The 18,773-nt window shown below is 55.3% G+C and overlaps 1 protein-coding gene across 2 annotated transcripts in view; it reads right to left on the reverse strand.

The window, feature by feature from the left end:
* The window catches only part of PVR (PVR cell adhesion molecule), a 20,770-nt gene extending 9,637 nt beyond the window's left edge, over positions 1-11,133 (reverse strand). For both annotated transcript variants that reach the window (XM_042969779.1, XM_042969778.1), the window contains exons 1-5: positions 10,923-11,133; positions 7,541-7,900; positions 5,116-5,418; positions 3,966-4,083; positions 127-275 (exon numbers count right to left, since the gene is read on the reverse strand). In XM_042969779.1, the coding sequence (XP_042825713.1) occupies positions 127-275; positions 3,966-4,083; positions 5,116-5,418; positions 7,541-7,900; positions 10,923-10,986 (994 nt within the window). In that variant the 5' untranslated portion in view covers positions 10,987-11,133. The remainder of the gene's footprint in view (positions 1-126; positions 276-3,965; positions 4,084-5,115; positions 5,419-7,540; positions 7,901-10,922) is intronic.
* Positions 11,134-18,773: the final 7,640 nt, after the last annotated feature.

Below are 18,773 nucleotides of genomic sequence, written 5' to 3' on the forward strand. Positions count from 1 at the left end.
CTGAAGACTCCCTAGCCAGGGGACCGCTTCCACACTTCTCCCTCAGAAGGGATCCTGCTGTCACCTCCTCCTTCCGTCCCTCTGTTCTCTCCACCCGGGGCAGGGTTGGGGGGGGGGGCTCCTCACCTCTGACCAGGACGGTCATTTCTGCCTGGCCAGTCCCGAGGGCGTTGGTGACGTGGCAGATGAAAGTCGTGTTGATTGACTCGTCCACGGTACGGATCAGGAGGTGCGAGCCCTGGGGCTCAGCGGAGGGTGGCAGGGGACCCCTGGTCCTGGGGAGACAAGGACGGGTGAGGAAGCGGGAGGTATGAGCCCTGATTGTATGAAGCTCACGCCCCCGTTTCTGAGCGAAGCCGACAGAAGCCCCGAAAGTTCCCCGACTCTTCCTCTCGTGCCCACACCCAGCCCATCAGCAGGTGCCGACCGCCCCGCCTGCAAAACCTCTCCAGACTCTGACCACTCTGCCGCCCTCCCCGGCCACCCCCGCCGGGGCTGACCCCTGCTCTGGGCTGCTGTGGCCGCCTTCTCACAGGGCTCCCCGCCTCCGCTGCAGTGGCCGGAGACATCTCGTTAGAACCACCCTCCGCTGTTCAGAGCCCTCCTGTGGCTGCTGCGTCACTCGGCGTAAACCCCAAGTGCTTACCCGGCCACAGACCCCATGAGCTGGCTGCAATACCACTGACCCCACTGTCTGTTCCTCTCCCCTTGGCTCTGCATCCACAGTGGCCTCCTTATCTTCAAAGGCTCCAGGTATGCCGCCACCTCGGGGGCTTTGCATGTGCTGTTCCCTCTGCCAGGAATGCTGTTCCCTCTGCCGGGAGTGCTCATCCCCTGGATGCCAGCACGGCTCATCGTCCCTTCCTTCAGGCCTCTGCTCCGATGTCACCTCAGTGACACCTTCGCTGGCCACCCTGTTTCAACTGTAGCGCCTCCCTCCCTGCTTTCCCTCTTTCACAGCACCTATCCTCATCTGACACAGCGCGCTTTACAGTGTTACTCTGTTTATCCTTTCCCTCCCCACTAGAATGGAAAGGGCCAGGAGGGGAGGGGATTTGGCCTGTCTTACTTGCCAAGGTATGTTGGCCAATGGGATCTGGCACACCGTAAACAGTCAAAAAGCTTTGGTTTAATGGATGAAGACGCCAGCATGGAGTTTTGGGCATTCTGCAGAGCTGGGACGGAAACCCGGCCATGGGGCTCGTGAGCCTGAATCGCGGCTTGTGGTTTGAGGCAGGACAGTAAGGGCGTCTGCCAGCACCATTGGAAAAGCTTTGACCGAGACTCCTTTGACTGGCGGTAGGGACTCGACTGTGGCTCTGCACAGACACGGACAGGCGGGGACGGTCCCACCGCTGCATCTGCGTGGTGCAAACGGGAAGTGAGCCCACGTTCAGGTCTGGTTAAATCAGTGATGGCATGCATCTAGGACGGAACCCCAGCAGCACTGCAAAGGGGACCGTGGATGCTTTGAAATGCAGGAAAGGTAAAAGATTGGTGGGTGGAGGGAGGGGTGGACCGATGGACAGAAACGTGATAGAGCAGGTCCGGCAGAATGTCAGTGGGAGAATCCACGTGGTGGGTTTTTGAGCGTTCGCTGGAAAATTCTTAACGTCTTTTGTGTACGTCTATAACTTCCCCTAAGGAAACGTTGGGGGGAAAGGGGATGTGGATCTATGTGCTGGGACCCAGAAAGGCGTTCATGCAATAAGGGGAAAGTTTCAAAACTGGACCTATAGCACAGTTTTTGTTTAGAAGTATAGAAGGATGGGTTCGAAGTATTAGAAGCGGGAAGGATGTATAACAAAGGGTAACGGTGGATATTTCTGGAGGTGGCTGTGTCCAATTGACTACGGGTGCTATTTTCTTCTTGCTCATAACTGGATTGTCTCAAGTTTTCATAATGGTCGTTAAGTTATTTTGTAACAAGCACAAAAGCCCAATACAGACTATGAAAGGCTATCCGTCCCTCTGCCTTTTTCTTTCCTCACTCTTAACCCTGACCTTGGCATGAACTTGAAGAAATCTGATTGCTCTGTAATGGGGACAGCACCTGCATCCATCAAACTGACTTGAGCAGATTATATGAGGTGACCCATGACAGGGTGGGGGTGGGGAGGTGGCACAGCCCAGAGGTTAAGAGGGTCGGTTTGGAGGTATTTCTGTCCCCTTGTGGCTGTGGGTCCCCCCGCAAAGGACTGCGCCTATTGGGGCCCAACTTAACTTTTTTCTTTAATTTAAAAAAAATGTTTATTATTTTTGAGAGAGAGACAGAGTGCGAGCAGGGGAGGGGCAGAGAGAGAGGGGGACACAGAGTCCGAAGCAGGCTCCAGGCTCTGAGCTGTCAGCACCGACCCCGACGTGGGGCTCGAACTCACGACCCGTGAGATCGTGACCTGAGTGGAAGTCGGAGGCTTCACTGACTGAGGCGCCCCGGGCCCCAGCTTATCTTTAACCCTGGTAATAGTGCTTCCTAGGCCCAGAATGTAGATGTCACATGGGGTCCATGACCACCGGTGCACAGCAGACAACAGAAAAGAGCAGGTATAATGGTGAACCTGAACTAAACCCCCTCACACACTGTGCACACCAGACAGAAATTTTACTGGGGCCTAAAGTCAACTTTCTCTTTTTACTTTCTTGCGCTTCCCTCCTCATTCAGACTCAGGAGTTCTGCCCCCAGCCCCTCTTCCCTCAGACCCAGGAGTCCTGTCCCCAGCCCCCTCCTCCCTCAGACCCAGGAGTCCTGCCCCCAGCCCCTCCTCCCTCAGACCCAGGAGTCAGGCCCCCAGCCCCTCCTCCCTCAGACCCAGGAGTCAGGCCCCCAGCCCCTCCTCCCTCAGACCCAGGAATCCAGACCCCAGCCCCTCCTCCCTCAGACCCAGGAGTCCAGGCCCCCAGCCCCTCCTCCCTCAGACCCAGGAATCCAGCCCTCAGCCCCTCCTCCCTCAGACCCAGGAGTCAGGCCCCCAGCCCCTCCTCCCTCAGATCCAGGAGTCCAGCCCCCAGCCCCTCCTCCCTCAGACCCAGGAGTCTAGGCCCCCAGCCCCTCCTCACCTCAGACCCAGGAATCCAGACCCCAGCCCCTCCTCCCTCAGACCCAGGAGTCCAGACCCCCAGCCCCTCCTCCCTCAGACCCAGGAATCCAGCCCCAGCCCCTCCTCCCTCAGACCCAGGAATCCAGCCCTCAGCCCCTCCTCCCTCAGACCCAGGAGTCTAGGCCCCCAGCCCCTCCTCCCTCAGACCCAGGAGTCCTGCCCCCAGCCCCCTCCTCCCTCAGACCCAGGAGTCCAGCCCCCAGCTCCCTCCTCCCTCAGACCCAGGAGTCCAGACCCCCAGCCCCTCCTCCCTCAGACCCAGGAATCCAGCCCCCAGCCCCTCCTCCCTCAGACCCAGGAGTCTAGGCCTCCAGCCCCTCCTCCCTCAGACCCAGGGGTTCAGGCCCCCAGCCCCTCCTCCCTCACACCCAGGAATCCAGCCCCAGCCCCTCCTCCCTCAGACCCAGGAGTCTAGGCCCCCAGCCCCTCCTCCCTCAGACACAGAAGTCCAGACCCCAGCCCCTCCTCCCTCACACCCAGGAGTCTAGGCCTCCAGCACCTCCTCCCTCAGACCCAGGGGTTCAGGCCCCCAGCCCCTCCCCTTTCAGACCCAGGGACCCAGTCCCCCCAGCCCCTCCTCCCTCAGACACTGGAGTCCAGGCCCCAAGCCCTCAGATATGGGAGTCCAGACCCCAGCCCCCTCCTCCCTCAGACATAGGAGTCCAGACCCCCAGCCCCTCCTCCGTCAGACCCAGGAGTCTAGGCCCCCAGCCCCTCTTCCCTCAGTCCCAGGAATCTAGCCCCCAGCCCCCTCCTCCCTCAGACCCACGGGCCCAGCCCCCAGCCCCCTCCTCCCTCAGACCCACGGGTCCAGCCCCAGCCCCCTCCTCCCTCAGACCCACGGGCCCAGACCCACCCAGGACTCACGTGCTCCAGTCGTAGCCTGTGGGCTCTGGTTTGCTGCGGACATCACAGTTCAGGGTGGCCTCGCTGCGGCCGAGGTACCAGTTGTCATCATAGCCGGAAATGGAGACCTCAGGGGGGTCTGAGGGAAACAGACGCACGGGCTCAGAGACAGGGACTCTTCAGAGCAGCCTAGGGACATGTGGGATCGTGTCATAATGAGGAAAGGCCTCAGTGGGTTTCAGGCTCAGCTCAAGATAGGCCTGTCAGGAGTCTGGGGCAATGGATTCCCTCAGAATAAAAGACCAGAAGTCCTCGGCAGCATGGGAGACAGCGGGGTGCTGAGAAGGCTTTTCGGGACCTGCTGCTCTCTACTCGTTTTCCCGGACAAGCCAGGTCCTTGTGTGCCTCGGGTATCCTGTGAGAAAAGGCCTCTTAGACACTCATAACACACAGGAGCATATTCAAGGCTCTGACAAGTCCTGCTGGAAAGCATCCTGGATGACCCTGCTTCAGCTGCTGTTTTTCCATCCTAAATGTGATGGACCAGGAAGACGTTTCAAAGTCCCCAGGGGGAAGGCCAGCGAGACAGTGTTTTTTTGTGTGGGGCGGAGCCCGTGTCGATCCCCTCCTCCCTCGGACCCAGTGGCAATGTTGAGGGTGCCCCGTGTAGACAGTGCCCGAGGGAATCAGTGTGGCAACTTCTTGGAGGGAGTATTCAGTATAGACAGTGAAGGGAGGACACAGCCCCTTAGATGAGCCAGTGTAGACACCATCGGGGGCCAGTGTGAGAGAGTACCCAGGAGAAGCAGCATAGAAAATGTAAGGTCAAAATGTCAATGCAGACAGACGTCACAGGAGCCAGGCTAGACAACCCGGGAAACAGTGACAGCTTCCCAGAGCTGGCGGCCAAGTGACGGATGTAGACAATGGGGGCAGTCGGGTCCGCAGCCCGCATGTCCGGCAGAGATGATGGCGAAACAGTGTAGAAAGCGGACAAGGGGGTTGGCGTAGACAACGCGGGAAACCCTGTAGCAATAGGCAAGGTCAGTGTAGACAGTCGGCTCGGGAAGCGGGTGGAGGCGGCGTGTGTAGACTGTGCTCAAGGGAGCCGGGAGAGACAGAGGCCTTCGCGTGGTGGTCCCTGCCTCTGCTCACATTTGGGTACACTCACAAGGCACAGCGAGAGTCACAGACAGCAGGACGGCCTCCTTGAAGCTCTCATGCTCCACTTTGCAGGTGACGTTCTGGCCATCTGCCTGGCTGGAGGGTGTTAAGGTTAAGAGGCTGATGACGTCGAACGTGCCAGGCAGGTGTCCTGGCACCAGGCTGTCATTGGCCTTCCCGTCCGGGTATGACCAGGAGATCCGGGCGGGCGGGCGGCCCCCACGGGAGACGCAGCGGGCCACGGGCACAGGCTCCAGGCTGAGCGGGCCGGGCGGGACCTCCTCCGTCTCAGCCGCGTTCTCCGGCCGGGCTGTGGAGGGAAGCAAAAGGGACCAGTCAGTCCTCGCCCGCGGTCGTTCAACAGACATCTCAGCAGCAGACGGGGGAAGCTAGCTGAGGGCCAGGTTCAAATCCCAACTCTGTCCCCGAGCCACCGGGTGGCTTTGGGCACGTCTGTGCCTCAGTTTCCTTGCCTGTCAACGGGAGATAATGATAGGCTCACAGGCAATGAGATTATGCAGAGAAGGCTCCTAAAATGGTAGTGGGCACATAATAACTGCTTGATAAACAATATTGTAATTGGGACGTGAATACCTTGCCTGGCAATATGACGGGCAGTGTTGGGGACCCAGGCATGACTGGGACAGCCCCAGCCCTGCCTTCATGGGGTATACAGTCCAGGGGGAAGACAGAATTCCCCACGCAGTGGCAACCCAGAGTGGGCCAGGCTGGGATGGGGGAGCCCAGAGGGAGTGCCCCAGTCTGGGGTAGCAGTGAAGGAGGGCTTCATGGAGGAGAGGAGGGCTGGTAGTGTCCTGGAGGTCGAGATGGGAAGTGATGGGCTCAAGGTTACACAGTTGTAATGGACACAGCTAGACTTTCACACAGTTCTGACTCCAAACCCATCTTGACCATCTCTCTCTCTCTCTCCTTTATTTATTTATAATTTTTTAAACATTTATTTATTTATTTAAAAAAATTTTTTTTAATGTTTATTTTTTTTGAGACAGAGAGAGACAGAGCATGAATGGGGGAGGGTCAGAGAGAGAGAGGGAGACACAGAATCCGAAGCAGGCTCCAGGCTCTGAGCTGTCGGCACAGAGCCCGACGCGGGGCTCAAACCCACGAACCGTGAGATCATGACCTGAGCTGAAGCCGGACTCTTAACTGACTGAGCCACCCAGACGCCCCTTGACCATCTCTTTATCGTCATTCTGGTGATTCCCAAACCTGGGGTTTCACTTGGTTCCTTCCTCATTATTGCCCGTTGCTGTAATGTTATTATGGACTGGAGATTTCTCTTGAATTTGACTCACTGGTTGGGTTTTTTTTTTTTTTTTTTGTAAAATACTGAGAATTTTATGTAAAATACATAAAATTTCCAAAACAACTGTTACCCGGTCTGCTAGGTATCTGCAACAAGTAAATTATTAACAGAAATATTACTTTAAATTAACACTAGTTTCTATCTCTGCTGGCATGGAGTTCCAGAGGGACCCATTGCAGGCACAAAAGGCCGGGCTTCCGGTTGTTTCTGATTCACATAAAGAATCATAGTACATGCTGCAGAATGGGGTCCACGGCCTGAAGGATACCGAAGTTAGGAGGTGGATTAATTTTTTCTTGATCTGCTGCTCGGTATTGTGAGCCCTACCCACATGGTCCCTGCGATCATCTCCTATCAGGACGGCCTCCTCGGGTTCACGGCCAGCACCTCCCGGAGGCTTCCAAAAAGGACATTTTCTCAGGTTTTCCCACGACAGTGGCTTTGGTGTCTGCAGTCCATTCTAAAGCAGTCACGGCCGGTCTGGGGCGCGGGGACAGACCATCCTTCCTCTTGGAATACTTGGCTTTGGGATTGCTATCAGGGGCGCACCCCATCCAGGAGGAACCGGAGGGCTCAATTCAGAATTTGATAATGAAAATATTCTGATGCCAAGCCTATGACCACAGCATTAAGATCACTTTTTTGGTGGGCGCTTGGGTGGCTCGGTCAGTTAAGCATCTGAGTTCTGCTCAGGTCGTGATCTCACTGTTGGTGAGTCTGAGCCCCGCATCAGGCTCGACAGCTCAGAGCCTGGGACCTGCTTTGGATTCTGTGTCTTCCTCTCTCTCTGTCCCTCCCCTGCTCACGCTCTGTGTCTCTCTCTCTCAAAACTAAACAGGGGCGGTTGGCTCGGTCGGTTAGGTGTCCGACTCTTGGTTTCCGCTCAGCTCATGGTCTCACGGTTGGTGGGTTTGAGCCCCGCATCGGGCTCTGTGCTGACAGCGTGGAGCCTTCTCCCTCTCCCTCTCTCTCTCTCTCTCTTTGCCTCTCCCCCACTCGTGTGCTCTCTCTCTTTCAAAATAAATAAACTTAAAAAAAATCACTCGTTTGTATTCCTTTGAGATCAGGTAGCCCCCCATCATCCCCTCCCGGCTCCTCGCCTCACCCAGCACGCGGAGCCAGGTGCGCGCGCTCTTGCTGCCGTCGGGGAACATGGCGAACCGGCAGGTGTAATTGGCCTCGTCCTCGGCGCGCAACCCTCGCAGGGCCAGCGACGCGTCCCGCAGCTCCTCGCCCGGCCTGGCGGCCACAAACTCCAGCCGCCCGGGCTCGGGGAAGCTGGAGCCCTGCGTGGGGTGGAAGACCGCCACGTTGAGGTCGTCCCCCGCCGCCGTCCGCCGCGTCCACGTGGCCTGCGTCACCTGCACTTTGTGCTCCAGGGGCGGCAGTCTGCACAGCAGCTCCACCGTGTCGCCCAGGAAGCCGCGCACCTGCGCGGGCGCCTGCACATCGACCGTCCCGGTCCCTGCGGGGGAAAGGCGGGGGGAGGGAGGGTTGCGGGGAGGCGGGGGTCAGACCCGGCGCCTGTGGTCTGGACGCTCCACGCGAGGGGCATCCGGGAGGCCGCTCGCTCTGGGTCTCCAACCCGTCCGGGCCACTTCACTGGGCTGTTATTACCGTATTCCCCCGATCTCAGCATCATCGATGTGTTTAATCGTAGTTAAAAACTTAAACCTGCCATTGAACCCATTTCAAAGGGCACGAGGCCGTGCATTAACTATCACCGATAACTAGTTCCAGAAGGTTTCTGTCAGCTCTGTATCATCAGTCCCGCTGTGACACTGTCACTTACAGCATGACTCACTGAGGGGTGGGAAAAGGGGCAGAAACTCTTGAATCTTAGAATCCATGAAATACGGTATTATTATTACTTTTATTGGGCATGGACCCCCTGATCCGGAGAAGGTTTGTAGGAGATCCTGGCACAAGAAGGCTGGTGATTATAATCCAAGGATTTTGGATCCCTTCCAATCTGTGCTGTGAGGCTTCAGGCAGGTTACTTAAACCCTCTGATTCTTTTCCCTAATTTGTAACGTGGGGTATGTTCGAGTGCTTCATCTATCTCTCAGCATTGAGTCCCTAAACAGCTCCCTGAGGCCAGCACGGCTGTCAGCCCCACTTTATAGATGGGGAAACCAAGGCAGAGTCGTTTGCTCCAGGTCACAGAGAGGGTAAATGGCTGAAGTGGGCTTTGAACCCTGGGGTCTGACCTCTAACCCACAAGGCTCTGTATTAAAGTCTTTCAGCCTAGGGGCGCCTGGGAGGCTCGGTCGGTTGGGGTTGACGGTTGAGCGTGAGACTTTGGTTCAGGTCATGATCTCGTGCGTTCACGGCTTCAAGCCCTGCATCCAGCTTGCTGCTGTCAGTGTGGGGTCCCTGCTTCAGATCCTCTGTCCCTCTGTCTCTCTGCGTTCAACCCCGCCCCCCCCCCCAGCTCTCTCACTCTGCTCTCTCAAAAGTAAATACTTAAAAAAAAAACAAACTAAAAATCTTTCGGCCTAGGGCCCCAGCACACAGTAGGCCCTCAATATAGGTACTGACTCTTATTGATTTTGTTTTATTATTTTTTAATATGAAATTTATTGTCAAATTGGTTTCTTACTGATTTTAATAAAATCCTACGCATTCTTTTTTTTTTCCTATGCATTCTTATTATTAATACAGATAATGGAGAAGGTGGGAAAGAGTTAAGTTCTTTGAACCCCAGCACTGCTACTCATTAGCTGTGGGCCTACGCGTGGGTGGTTTCACTGCTCTGAGCCTCAGTTTTCTCATCTGTGAAATGGGCGTGATTATAGCAGCGTAGGGTTGCCGGGCAGATGAGGTGATGAAATCTATGTAAAGGGATTAGCACCTGCCAATGACTCTATCAAGGTGAATAGTACTGTGTTGTGAGGAAGAGGAAGCTGGGAGGTAGCACGCAGAGGCGCTGGGAGCGTGGAGGAGGGCACAGCTGGAACACAGGGCGCTAATGTGGGGTCCAATGAGCAAGTGAGTCTCCCGCTCTGGTGCTTTCCTCCACCAGAGGGCAGGTCTCCTCCACACTGAGTGTACTAACCACACGCGGGTGCCTACTCTGTGCCAGGACCTGCCTACTCTGTGCCAGGCATTGAGCCGCTTCCTTACAGGTGGCCTCCTGCAACCCCGTCCTAATGCCCCACGAGATGTGCATGATTAGTATTTTCATCCCCACTGAACTGGACAGAGAGGGCAAGTGCGTTCCTGAGGGTCAAGCCACTTGCCTAGCCCCGGGGCTGGTCTCTCCTGCTGCCCTGGTGGAGGGGGGGGGGGGGGCTGTCCAATTTTGGTTCACTCATTGGGTCTGTTACTTTTTTTTTTTTTAATTTTTTAAATGTTTATTTGTGTGTGAGAGAGAGAGAGATGGAGAGCACGACTGGGGGAGGGTCAGAGAGAGAGGGAGACACAGAATCTGAAGCAGGCTCCAGGCTCTGAGCTGTCAGCACAGAGCCTGAGGCGGGGCTCGAACTCACGGGCTGTGAGATCATGGCCTGAGCCGAAGTTGGACGCTTAACTGACTGAGCCACTCAGGCGCCCCATGGGTCTGCTGCTTCTTGCTGGTGCCTTGGGCAAGTTACTTCCTCTCTCTGTGCCTCAGTCTCCTCATCTGTAACTGGAGGTCACAGTAGGACCACATATTGGGGATCTCCTTAAACGGTTTAGGTTGGTAGCTCTACACGAACTCCTCAAGCCTCGGGAGAAGTGCCCTGTGTTCTGGGAATCACCTTTTGGGAAATGCCGAGATGAGGGACTGTGGCTTCCCCGGTATCGTGATTCAACAGTTCCCACACTTCCCAAGTCTGTATTCGGTATTAATATTGTTCATACGAGTTATGCTTATTGTTCTTACCAAGTACAACACTGGTCAGCAACCTCCCAAGACACAGTCTTAGGAGATAGGTAAGAATCCCTCCCCACCCTCAACATGTTTTATGGAAACAGAGAGCTTAGGAAACGCTCCTGAGCTCAGGGCCGTCTGACTTCAAGGCTGTATCCCCAGGGCTTGGCACACTGCCTGACACACAGTAAGCGCCTAGGCAAGTGACTTGGCTTCTCTGGAATGCACTTGCCTTCTCTGTCCAGCGGGGATGAAAATACTAATGCCCTTAGAGCCATACAATAGGGGTCAGAAGCGATTCGGGGGAGTTTTGTGCCACCGCCTTCCTGTTCCCCATCAAGATTCTCTGTCCCCGATCGGCGGGCCGCAGGAGTCAGGGAAGCACATCCGGCCACGGTAAATGGCTGGGCATGGAGGAGTCATCCTCCGCTGAGATTCTCCCATTGACTGATGGCCCTACGGTGGTGTATCGGTGTATCGAAGTCTGGCCTGAGCCCTTCCCGGGACCCAAATTCCTCCAGACCCGGGGGCGGCGGGGAACCCGGGAGGCCGAGCACCCCGCTGGTGCAGAGGGGGACGGGGGAGGGTGGGGGAATAAGCAGTGGCCGCCAGGTCGAACGCGGTTACTCACCTGCTCTCGTGGGCGCCCAGAGCAGGCACAGCAGCGACAGCAGCAGCGGCGGCGGCCACACCATCCTGGGTTCCTCCGGGTCGCCGCTGGGGCCGAGCCTCCTCCCGGGTTTGCTGGGTCACCGCCCGGGCTTGGAACTGCTACCCAGGAATCCCCGGGACTGCACCGGCGCTCGCGCGGAGCCTGGGTGTGGAGTGGAAGTTCCGCACGGGTGTGCAGCCCGGGCTGGGAGGGGCGGGGCTGCCCTGCGGGTGGTGCTCCTCTGCGCCTGCGCGCGGGGACTACCGGAGGCCTGGGTATGGGTGAGAGGAGTGGCATCTCCCCGGGCTGCGGGCAGAGATTCAGCGGTTGCTTTGTTCTCTTTCATTCCAGTGTAATTAACACACGGCGTGGTGTTAATTTCGGGAGTCCAGTATAGTGATTCAACAATTCTCTACACTTCTCCGCGCTCATCATAACAAGTGTACTTTTTAATCCCCTGTACCTACTCCCTCCACCTCCACCCCCCCCCCCCTCCCTACCTCCCCTCTGGCAGCTGCCAGCTCCTTCTCTGTTTGTAGCAGTCTTTTTTTGGTACGTCTCTCCTCCCTGTGTTCTGATTCTTAAATTCCACCTAAGTGAAGTTGATGTTTGTCTTTCTCTGACTGACTTATTTCATTAAAAAAAAATTTTTTTTAATGTTTATTTATTTTTAAAATTTTTAATGTTTATTTATTTTTGAGAGAAAGGGAGAGACGGAGCACCAGTGTGGGAGGGACAGAGAGAGAGAGAGAGAGAGAGAGGGAGACACAGAATATGAAACAGGCTCCAGGCTCTGAGCTGTCAGCACAAACCCACAAACCACAAGATCACAACCTGAGCTGGGGTTGGACATTTAACTGAGCCAGCCACCCAGGCGCCCCTGATTTATTTCATTTTTTAAAGGTTGAGGTTGCTGTGTGCCAGAGCTGAGATTCCAACCTGAAATTGGCACAGATGCCAAAGTCTTAAACCACCCCCCCACCCTCGTCCCCGTCCCTTCCCAAACCCTCTGGACTTTGGAGCCAGACAAGGCCTGGGCTCATATTGGGCCAGCTGCTTCTCCTCCTGGGGCCTCAGTTTCCTCATCTGAAAAATGGACATAACAGTACTCCCCTCACAGGAGGGTTGGTAAGGTTTAAACAAGCAACTATTTACTTAGCCCGATTCCTGGTATTATAGTTTGTACTCAATAAACAGCAGCTATAACAACTATTATCGTTGTTTTATGCTTGTCATGAAATAATAATGTTGGTGAGAATGATGATTCACCCATTCTTCATTCAACCTAGATTCATTTTATAATTTTTAAAAGTTTATTTATTTTGAGAGAGAGAGAGAGAGAGAGTGCATGTCTGTGTGTATGCGTGAGCAGGGGAGGGGTAGAGAGAGGGAGGGAGAGAATTCCAAGCAGGCTGTGTACCAGCCCCACAGAGAGCCAGATCCGGGCTCGATCTCATGGACTATGAGATTGTGACCTGAGCTGAAATCAAGAGTCGGATGCTTAATTGACTGAGCCACCCAGATGCCCCCCCCCAACATGTATTTATTGAATCAGGCAATATTCCTGGCATAGGAGATGCAGGAGGAAATAATACAGACAAATATCTCTGCCTTCGTGAAGCCCACCTTCTGCTGGAGGGAAATAGATGTTAACAGATTAACACATAGGACACCATCACGTCCACTGGTGATGATGGTTATAGAGCAACATACAACAGGGGAAAGGATGAGAAAGAGAGAGAGAGAGACACCAAGAGAGACAGAGGCAGAGGTGAGAGAAATAGAGACACTCAGGGACTGGGAGGTAGGGAGAGACAAAGGGAGAAACAGATACCAAGAGATAGAAGATGAGATATGAAGGGAGATGAGAGGCCAACACAAGCACAGACAGGGCAAGATGAGAGAGAGTTGAGAGTTGACAGAGAGACCCAGAGAGCCATATACTCAGGCACAGAGCTTGGGAGACTGCCTGGTCCCCAGCTGTGCCCATCCTGGCTCTGGTCCCCCCCAGGCCCCTAGCAGCTCTGACCCTTGTTTTGTGACACCCTTCTATCTTTCTAGACAATTCCCCTTTTGGGCTTTGGCCAGTTTGGAGGGTTTTGTCTCCCACTGACCTCTTTGGCTTGGACCCGGTGCCCACCCATGGTGCGTGGATGTGGGCGGGTACCTCTGGCTCTGGTGTCTCTCACCCTGGCTTGTAGGTGAATTTCTGAATGGGAACATGGAGGCTAGTCTCTGGGAAATCTCTGAATTTTCTGGCACCCTTGTTTCGGGGGTGCTGAGTTATCTCTGAACCTGGAAACTGTGGTTGCTGCTACATTCCTCCTCCGGACCATGCTGTCACCCTCTGGGGTTCCCCCTCCTCCAGGGCTCCCCCCGCCACTGTGGCTCCAGCAGCCGCCCCTCTCAGAGGTCTGGCTGGTCAGAGGCTGCCCCCTCCTCCGCGGATGGGAGGTTCAGATTTGGGGCCCGTCTCATCCCATACCTTCCTTCTTCCCCGCCGCAGGACACCTGACTTCTCTTTGACAGGCATGGAGCCTCTGTCTCAAAATAAGCCGTAAGAGCCCTGATCCTAAACCATGTCATGTAAAGAGAATGATACTCAGTCACTGAAGCTTAAAAGTGGGGTCAAGGCGGAGCTGAGAGTTCGGGATGAGGTGAAGGTTAGGGATGGAGTCAGAGACGAGGTCAAGAAGGGGAAGGGTCTCAGGGATGGGGTCAGTGGGAGGGGGAGGGCCTTCGGGGGCTGGTTTTCCTGTCCCTCCCCCTGCCAAAAAAAAAAAAAAAGGGCCAATAAATAGTTGGGAAGGCCCAAAGCGCCATGCTGTCAAAATCGCCGAATTAAATGAAATTTAATTTTATTTAAAAAATAAAATAAAAACATTTCAGGTCTGGATGAACCCAGGTGAGGATGTGATGGGGGGAGATTGTTGCCACTTGGAATGGGTGTGTTGAGACAAGAGACAGCCCCTCCCATGACCCCTCCCCACCTCTGAGCCCTGAAGGTGGTCTGGGGTCTCCTTGGAACCCCTCTCCTTGGGTCCTGCCCTTGTGTGAAGACACCATCAGTTTTGAACCTGTCCTCAGCGCCCGGGCCTTGTGGGTGTTTCTAGTGCTTTGCCCAAGCCGAGGGTGCTGTCCTGGGCAACCCAGTCCACGCCATTTCCCGCCTGCGTGGTGGAGTCAGTTCCTTGCTTTCCTAGAAGCGAGTTTGTTGGGTCAAAGGGCATGCACATTTGTGGTTTTGGGAGACGCAGCCCAAATCATTACCAGTGAAAATCTTGCCAGTGAAGGAGAGCCTGGCAGTGAAATGCTTGCTATCCAGGGACCCCCCTGGTGGTGAACTGGAGCTTCTAAACTTTTTGATGTGAAGCCTTGTCCTGAAGGGTCTGATGTAGGAACCTGGAGGCTGGGTGGGAGGGAGGGGGGCAGAACGGGTGGGGAGGGGAGAGAAGGATGAGGGGAGGGAGGAGGGGTGAGGGAGAGAGAAAGCGAGGAGAGGGAAGGCAGGGGAGGAGGGAGGAGGGGCTCCGGAACGTGACTCTTGGTTCAGATTCTGGTTTCACCAACGAATAGCTGGTGATGGTACACCTGGATCAGTTCTCTTGCCTCCTTTTTCTCATCCCTAAAACAGGGGATCAAAGAAACCCCTGCGGTGATGGTTAAATAAGTTATGTGAAAATAAGTTAGACGGTTAAAAAAAGCAATTTATTTAGCGGCCTCGCAAATGGCAGAAGCTATTATTGCTGTCCCGGGGCAGGATTTTCGCCTTCTGTACTCTGAGGCTAGGCAGGAAAACGCTGGAAAGAAACCCCCAGGCAACCGCCACAGGCCCATCCTTCCCCAAGAACGGGCTGGCTACCGGAGCGGGCATTTCCTCTTTATCTTCTCCCGCCAGGCCTCACCCCCACATCCACTGAGGTGTAGGGGTGTAGTGGTGCCTCTCCACGCTTGTTCCCTGTCTCCCCCCTTCCATATCCTGCAGCCCTCTCACGGCCCAAAGAAGGAAATGAAACCTACCCTCTCCGGCCTGCCTCCTTCTACCACTGGTGACTCATCAGAGCCCTACCCTGTGGCAGGCAGGTCTGTGTTGTGAAGGACAAAGTCCAGACTGTACATGACCCGGCCTCTGACGACAGCTTGAGGTCACTTCCTCTCCTGCTTTACACATCAGCCAGCAGAAACCCTTTCAGTCCTTCGAATCAAACCGTGTTTGCTCAAGTTCGCGCTGGGACACCTCTTCCCTGTGACCCTGGCGGTGGCCACTCACACTTCAGTTCACCGGCCGAGCCAGCCCAGCTCCCCGCTCCTCCCGAAAGCCTTCTTGGTTCCCCATGCTGGGCAGTCCCCGCTCTGGTGTCCCTGAGCCCTCCCTAGGCTTCCCCGGCCCGGCCCAGCCCACTCTGGGTTGTCACTACTTGGGGAGGGTTCTGTTTCCCCCACTGGACGGCGAGCCCCAGGAGGGCAGGGCTGCGGCTGCCGTGCTCAGCCCTGGGTCCCCAGTATCGCCCAGCAGAGAGCTCTACACAGACGGGGGGCCAGAGGGAGGCATGTTGAACAAATGAATACAGGAGTGCACGAATGAATGGCTTTGGCAATGAGTTGATCTCTGATTATCGTCTGTTAGGCCCCTTTCTGACGGCAGCACATACACTTCTGTTTTCTGTCGATACTGGAATTTAGAGGAAAATTACTCATTAAGTTCTGTGTGTGTCTCTATCTGTGTGAGAGAGACAGAGAGCGAGCGAGCGAGCTTGAGAGCTTGAAGAGAGTCTGAGGAAAGAGCGGGGGGCGGGGGGGTTGTGGGAGGCGGGGAGGGCTGAAGACGCACACAAGGAGTGGGCCGGAGGTTTGGATTTTGGAGATGGAGTCCGTGAACTCTGTGAGGGCAGAGGCCACGTCTGTCCTGTTCCTGCCTCTAGCACAGAGCCCGCCACGCAGGAGGTGCCCAGTGAATATTCGTTGGGCGAACGAAGGAACCAGGTGTTGTTCAAGTCGCCTGGGAACCTCGTGTGCCTCTGTCATTGCGGATCGCAGTGTATCCGGGGCCGGTGTGGAACCAGAAGTAAGTTCTTCCGGTCCCCTTCAGGGAGGAGAGTCTGACTCACTTCTGATAAGCATGGGAAGCCAATATGGGACTGTGGTCACCCCTCTATTCCGGGCTCCCAGAGACATCAATACTCCCTACAGGTCCTTCACCCTGGAGAGCTTGGGTGGGTCCTCGGAACTCTCGGCTCACCACTTACAGTAGCTGCTGCTGGTCTGGCAAACGTGGGGGTCAAGGAGAAGTGGATGCTGGCGGAAGGGAGGTGAAAAACACGAGTTGTGGAGAGGAACTGGGGCCAGAGGTTACAGCTGGAAATCCCATCTCCCCTGGACCGCTTCTTCCTTCTTGTGCTCCTGCCTGTGGTCCTCGAGCATGGGGCAGCAGAGACGGCTGCCCGGATGTCTGGGATGCCTGGATGGAGGAGGAAAATCCCAGGGTTTCTTCGTTGTCGAGTTTTGTTTCGTTTTCGTTTTTGTTTTTGTCTTCCACCTGGATACAAAATGTGTGATGCCCACACAGTCACAGAATAAAGCAGAACGGGTTCAGGATTCTCAGCTCTCTTTCTTTTTAAAAAGAAATTTTTTTTAACATTCATTTTTTTGAGAGAGAGAGAGAGAGAGCGAGAGCGCAAGTCGGGGAGGGACAGAGAGAGAGGGAGACCCAGGATCCGAAGCAGGCTCCAGGCTCCGAGCTGTCAGCACAGAGCCCGACGCGGGGCTCGAACCCACGAGCCTTGAGATCATGACCTGAGCCGAAGTTGGACGGTCAACTGACTGAGCCACCCGGGCGCCCCAGGATGCTCAGTTTTGTTATCTAGCATTTCCTACTTTTGACAACACTCTCCACTTGTGCCCCCACCCAGGGACAGGGAGGGGGGGATGTGGGGAGAGGATTTTGCTTGTTCTTGGCTCGTACTTTTCACGGTGGCCCAACTCGTCCACCCCTCCGTGTGGTCACAGGCTCCCTCCTCGTCGTGCAAGCTTTGTTTCGCCAAATGTCTAAATCTTTGACCTTATGGTTTAAAGCTTAGGGTTAGATGTATCCATTGGTATTAGACCGGCTGCCAGGAAAAACAGAGCTAAAACAACAGTGGCGTGAGTAAGACGAAGGTGTGTTTTTTCCTTGGTGCACAGAGAATCCAAACATGTTTCAGACAGGGCCAGTTGGAATGGCTTCCCGCAGTCTCCAGGCACCCACTTTTCAGTGGCGTGTCGGTCACCCGGAGATCTCTGGTTTGTGCTGTTTTCCAGTTTCCATGGTGAGCGTGCCGTGGCCAGGCTCACCGAGCACACACTTGTAACGGCCACAGACCTCGCCATCGTGGATGAGATAAATAGTAAATATTCACACCGGTCACTATTTAATGACACGATGCGGTTACATGGTATGAAGCAGAATAGTGCCAGGACCGCGTTCAACCAGGGGACTGAATTTGTAACAGGGGTGGTCAGGAGGTCTCTTTGAGGACATGTGCCCCGTTTATTTTTGTCGGTGGGGAGGGCCATGACGGTAATTCTCAGCTGTCCCGAAGGGCGAGGGAGCAGCCTTGCCACAGCCTTGGCGAGAGGACAGCTGGCCCCCGGCCGGCGAAGGCGGTGGCTGTGGTGTCACCGCTGAGACCTCGCCAAATTGGGAGCCGCAGGAACCAGCTTCCTCCCCGTCACCACCCAGGCCGGAAAAATAACTCATTTCTCCTTTGATAGGAGGGAACAGGGAGGAGAAAAGGGACAGAGCAGGATGATTCAGGCAGGAAAGGAGCTGTTTAGATATCAGGGGTTTCTAGGTTTCTCAGCAAATCTGAGCCCTTGCACAGACCAGGGTGGGGACCCCAGAGGCAGTGATCTACACATAGGGGTGTTGGGGGATTTATTTTTTATTTAAAAAAATTTTTTTTTAATGTTTATTTATTTTTGAGACAGAGAGAGACAGAGCATGAACGGGGGAGGGTCAGAGAGAGGGAGACACGGAATCTGAAACAGGATCCAGGCTCTGAGCCATCAGCCCAGAGCCCGACGTGGGGCTCGAACTCACCCACCGTGAGATCGTGACCCGAGCCCAAGTCGGACACTTAACCGACTGATCCACCCAGGCACCCCGGGATTTATTTATTTTTAACAAATAGGGGCATGGGTTTGGGAATGGAGTAGACTTGAGTCAGCATCAGGCATGGCTGTGGAACCTGGGGCAAGTCACTCGCCCTCTCTGAGCCTCGCTCTTATCCTCTGTAGGCAAGCACAGTGATGACTGCCTGACACAGGAGGGGACGGGGCTTATGAAAGAAGGGGGAGGGGGCTCTGGCCCCGAGGAGGGAGCGACAGGAAAGGGGGGTGCTTGGAAACAGGGGTCTCAGAGCCAGGCAGCCAGCCTGGCGTGGGCAACACCTCTACCCTGTGCTGCCCTTGTGGCCCTGGGCAAGTCACTCACCGTCTCTCCGAGCCTCCCCTGCTCTTTCAGGAAAACGGAGGTGGGCTCTCCTTTCCTGTGGACACGGCGAGGATGACATGGCTCATGAGTCACCTACGGCACAGAGTGTAGTGACGGCTACACAGACAACCCTCCACAGACAGTATTCGAACTCACGTCCGTTCCTCTTCTTGCTAAGCATCACGATGCGGTAGGTGGCTTTGTGCCGGTCACAGACGCACTAATGCTCCTCGGGTGTTAGATGCATCCGCACATCAGCGTCCTCCAACAGCTCAAAATCAAAGGGTCGATCTTGTTTATAATTCAGCCACGGATTCCCCAGGGGGCTGTGGCCACCGCCCCCACTTCGCTGCATTTCA

The sequence above is a fragment of the Panthera tigris genome, chromosome E2 (genome assembly GCF_018350195.1).
Source record: "Panthera tigris isolate Pti1 chromosome E2, P.tigris_Pti1_mat1.1, whole genome shotgun sequence".
Classification (NCBI taxonomy): domain Eukaryota; kingdom Metazoa; phylum Chordata; class Mammalia; order Carnivora; family Felidae; genus Panthera; species Panthera tigris.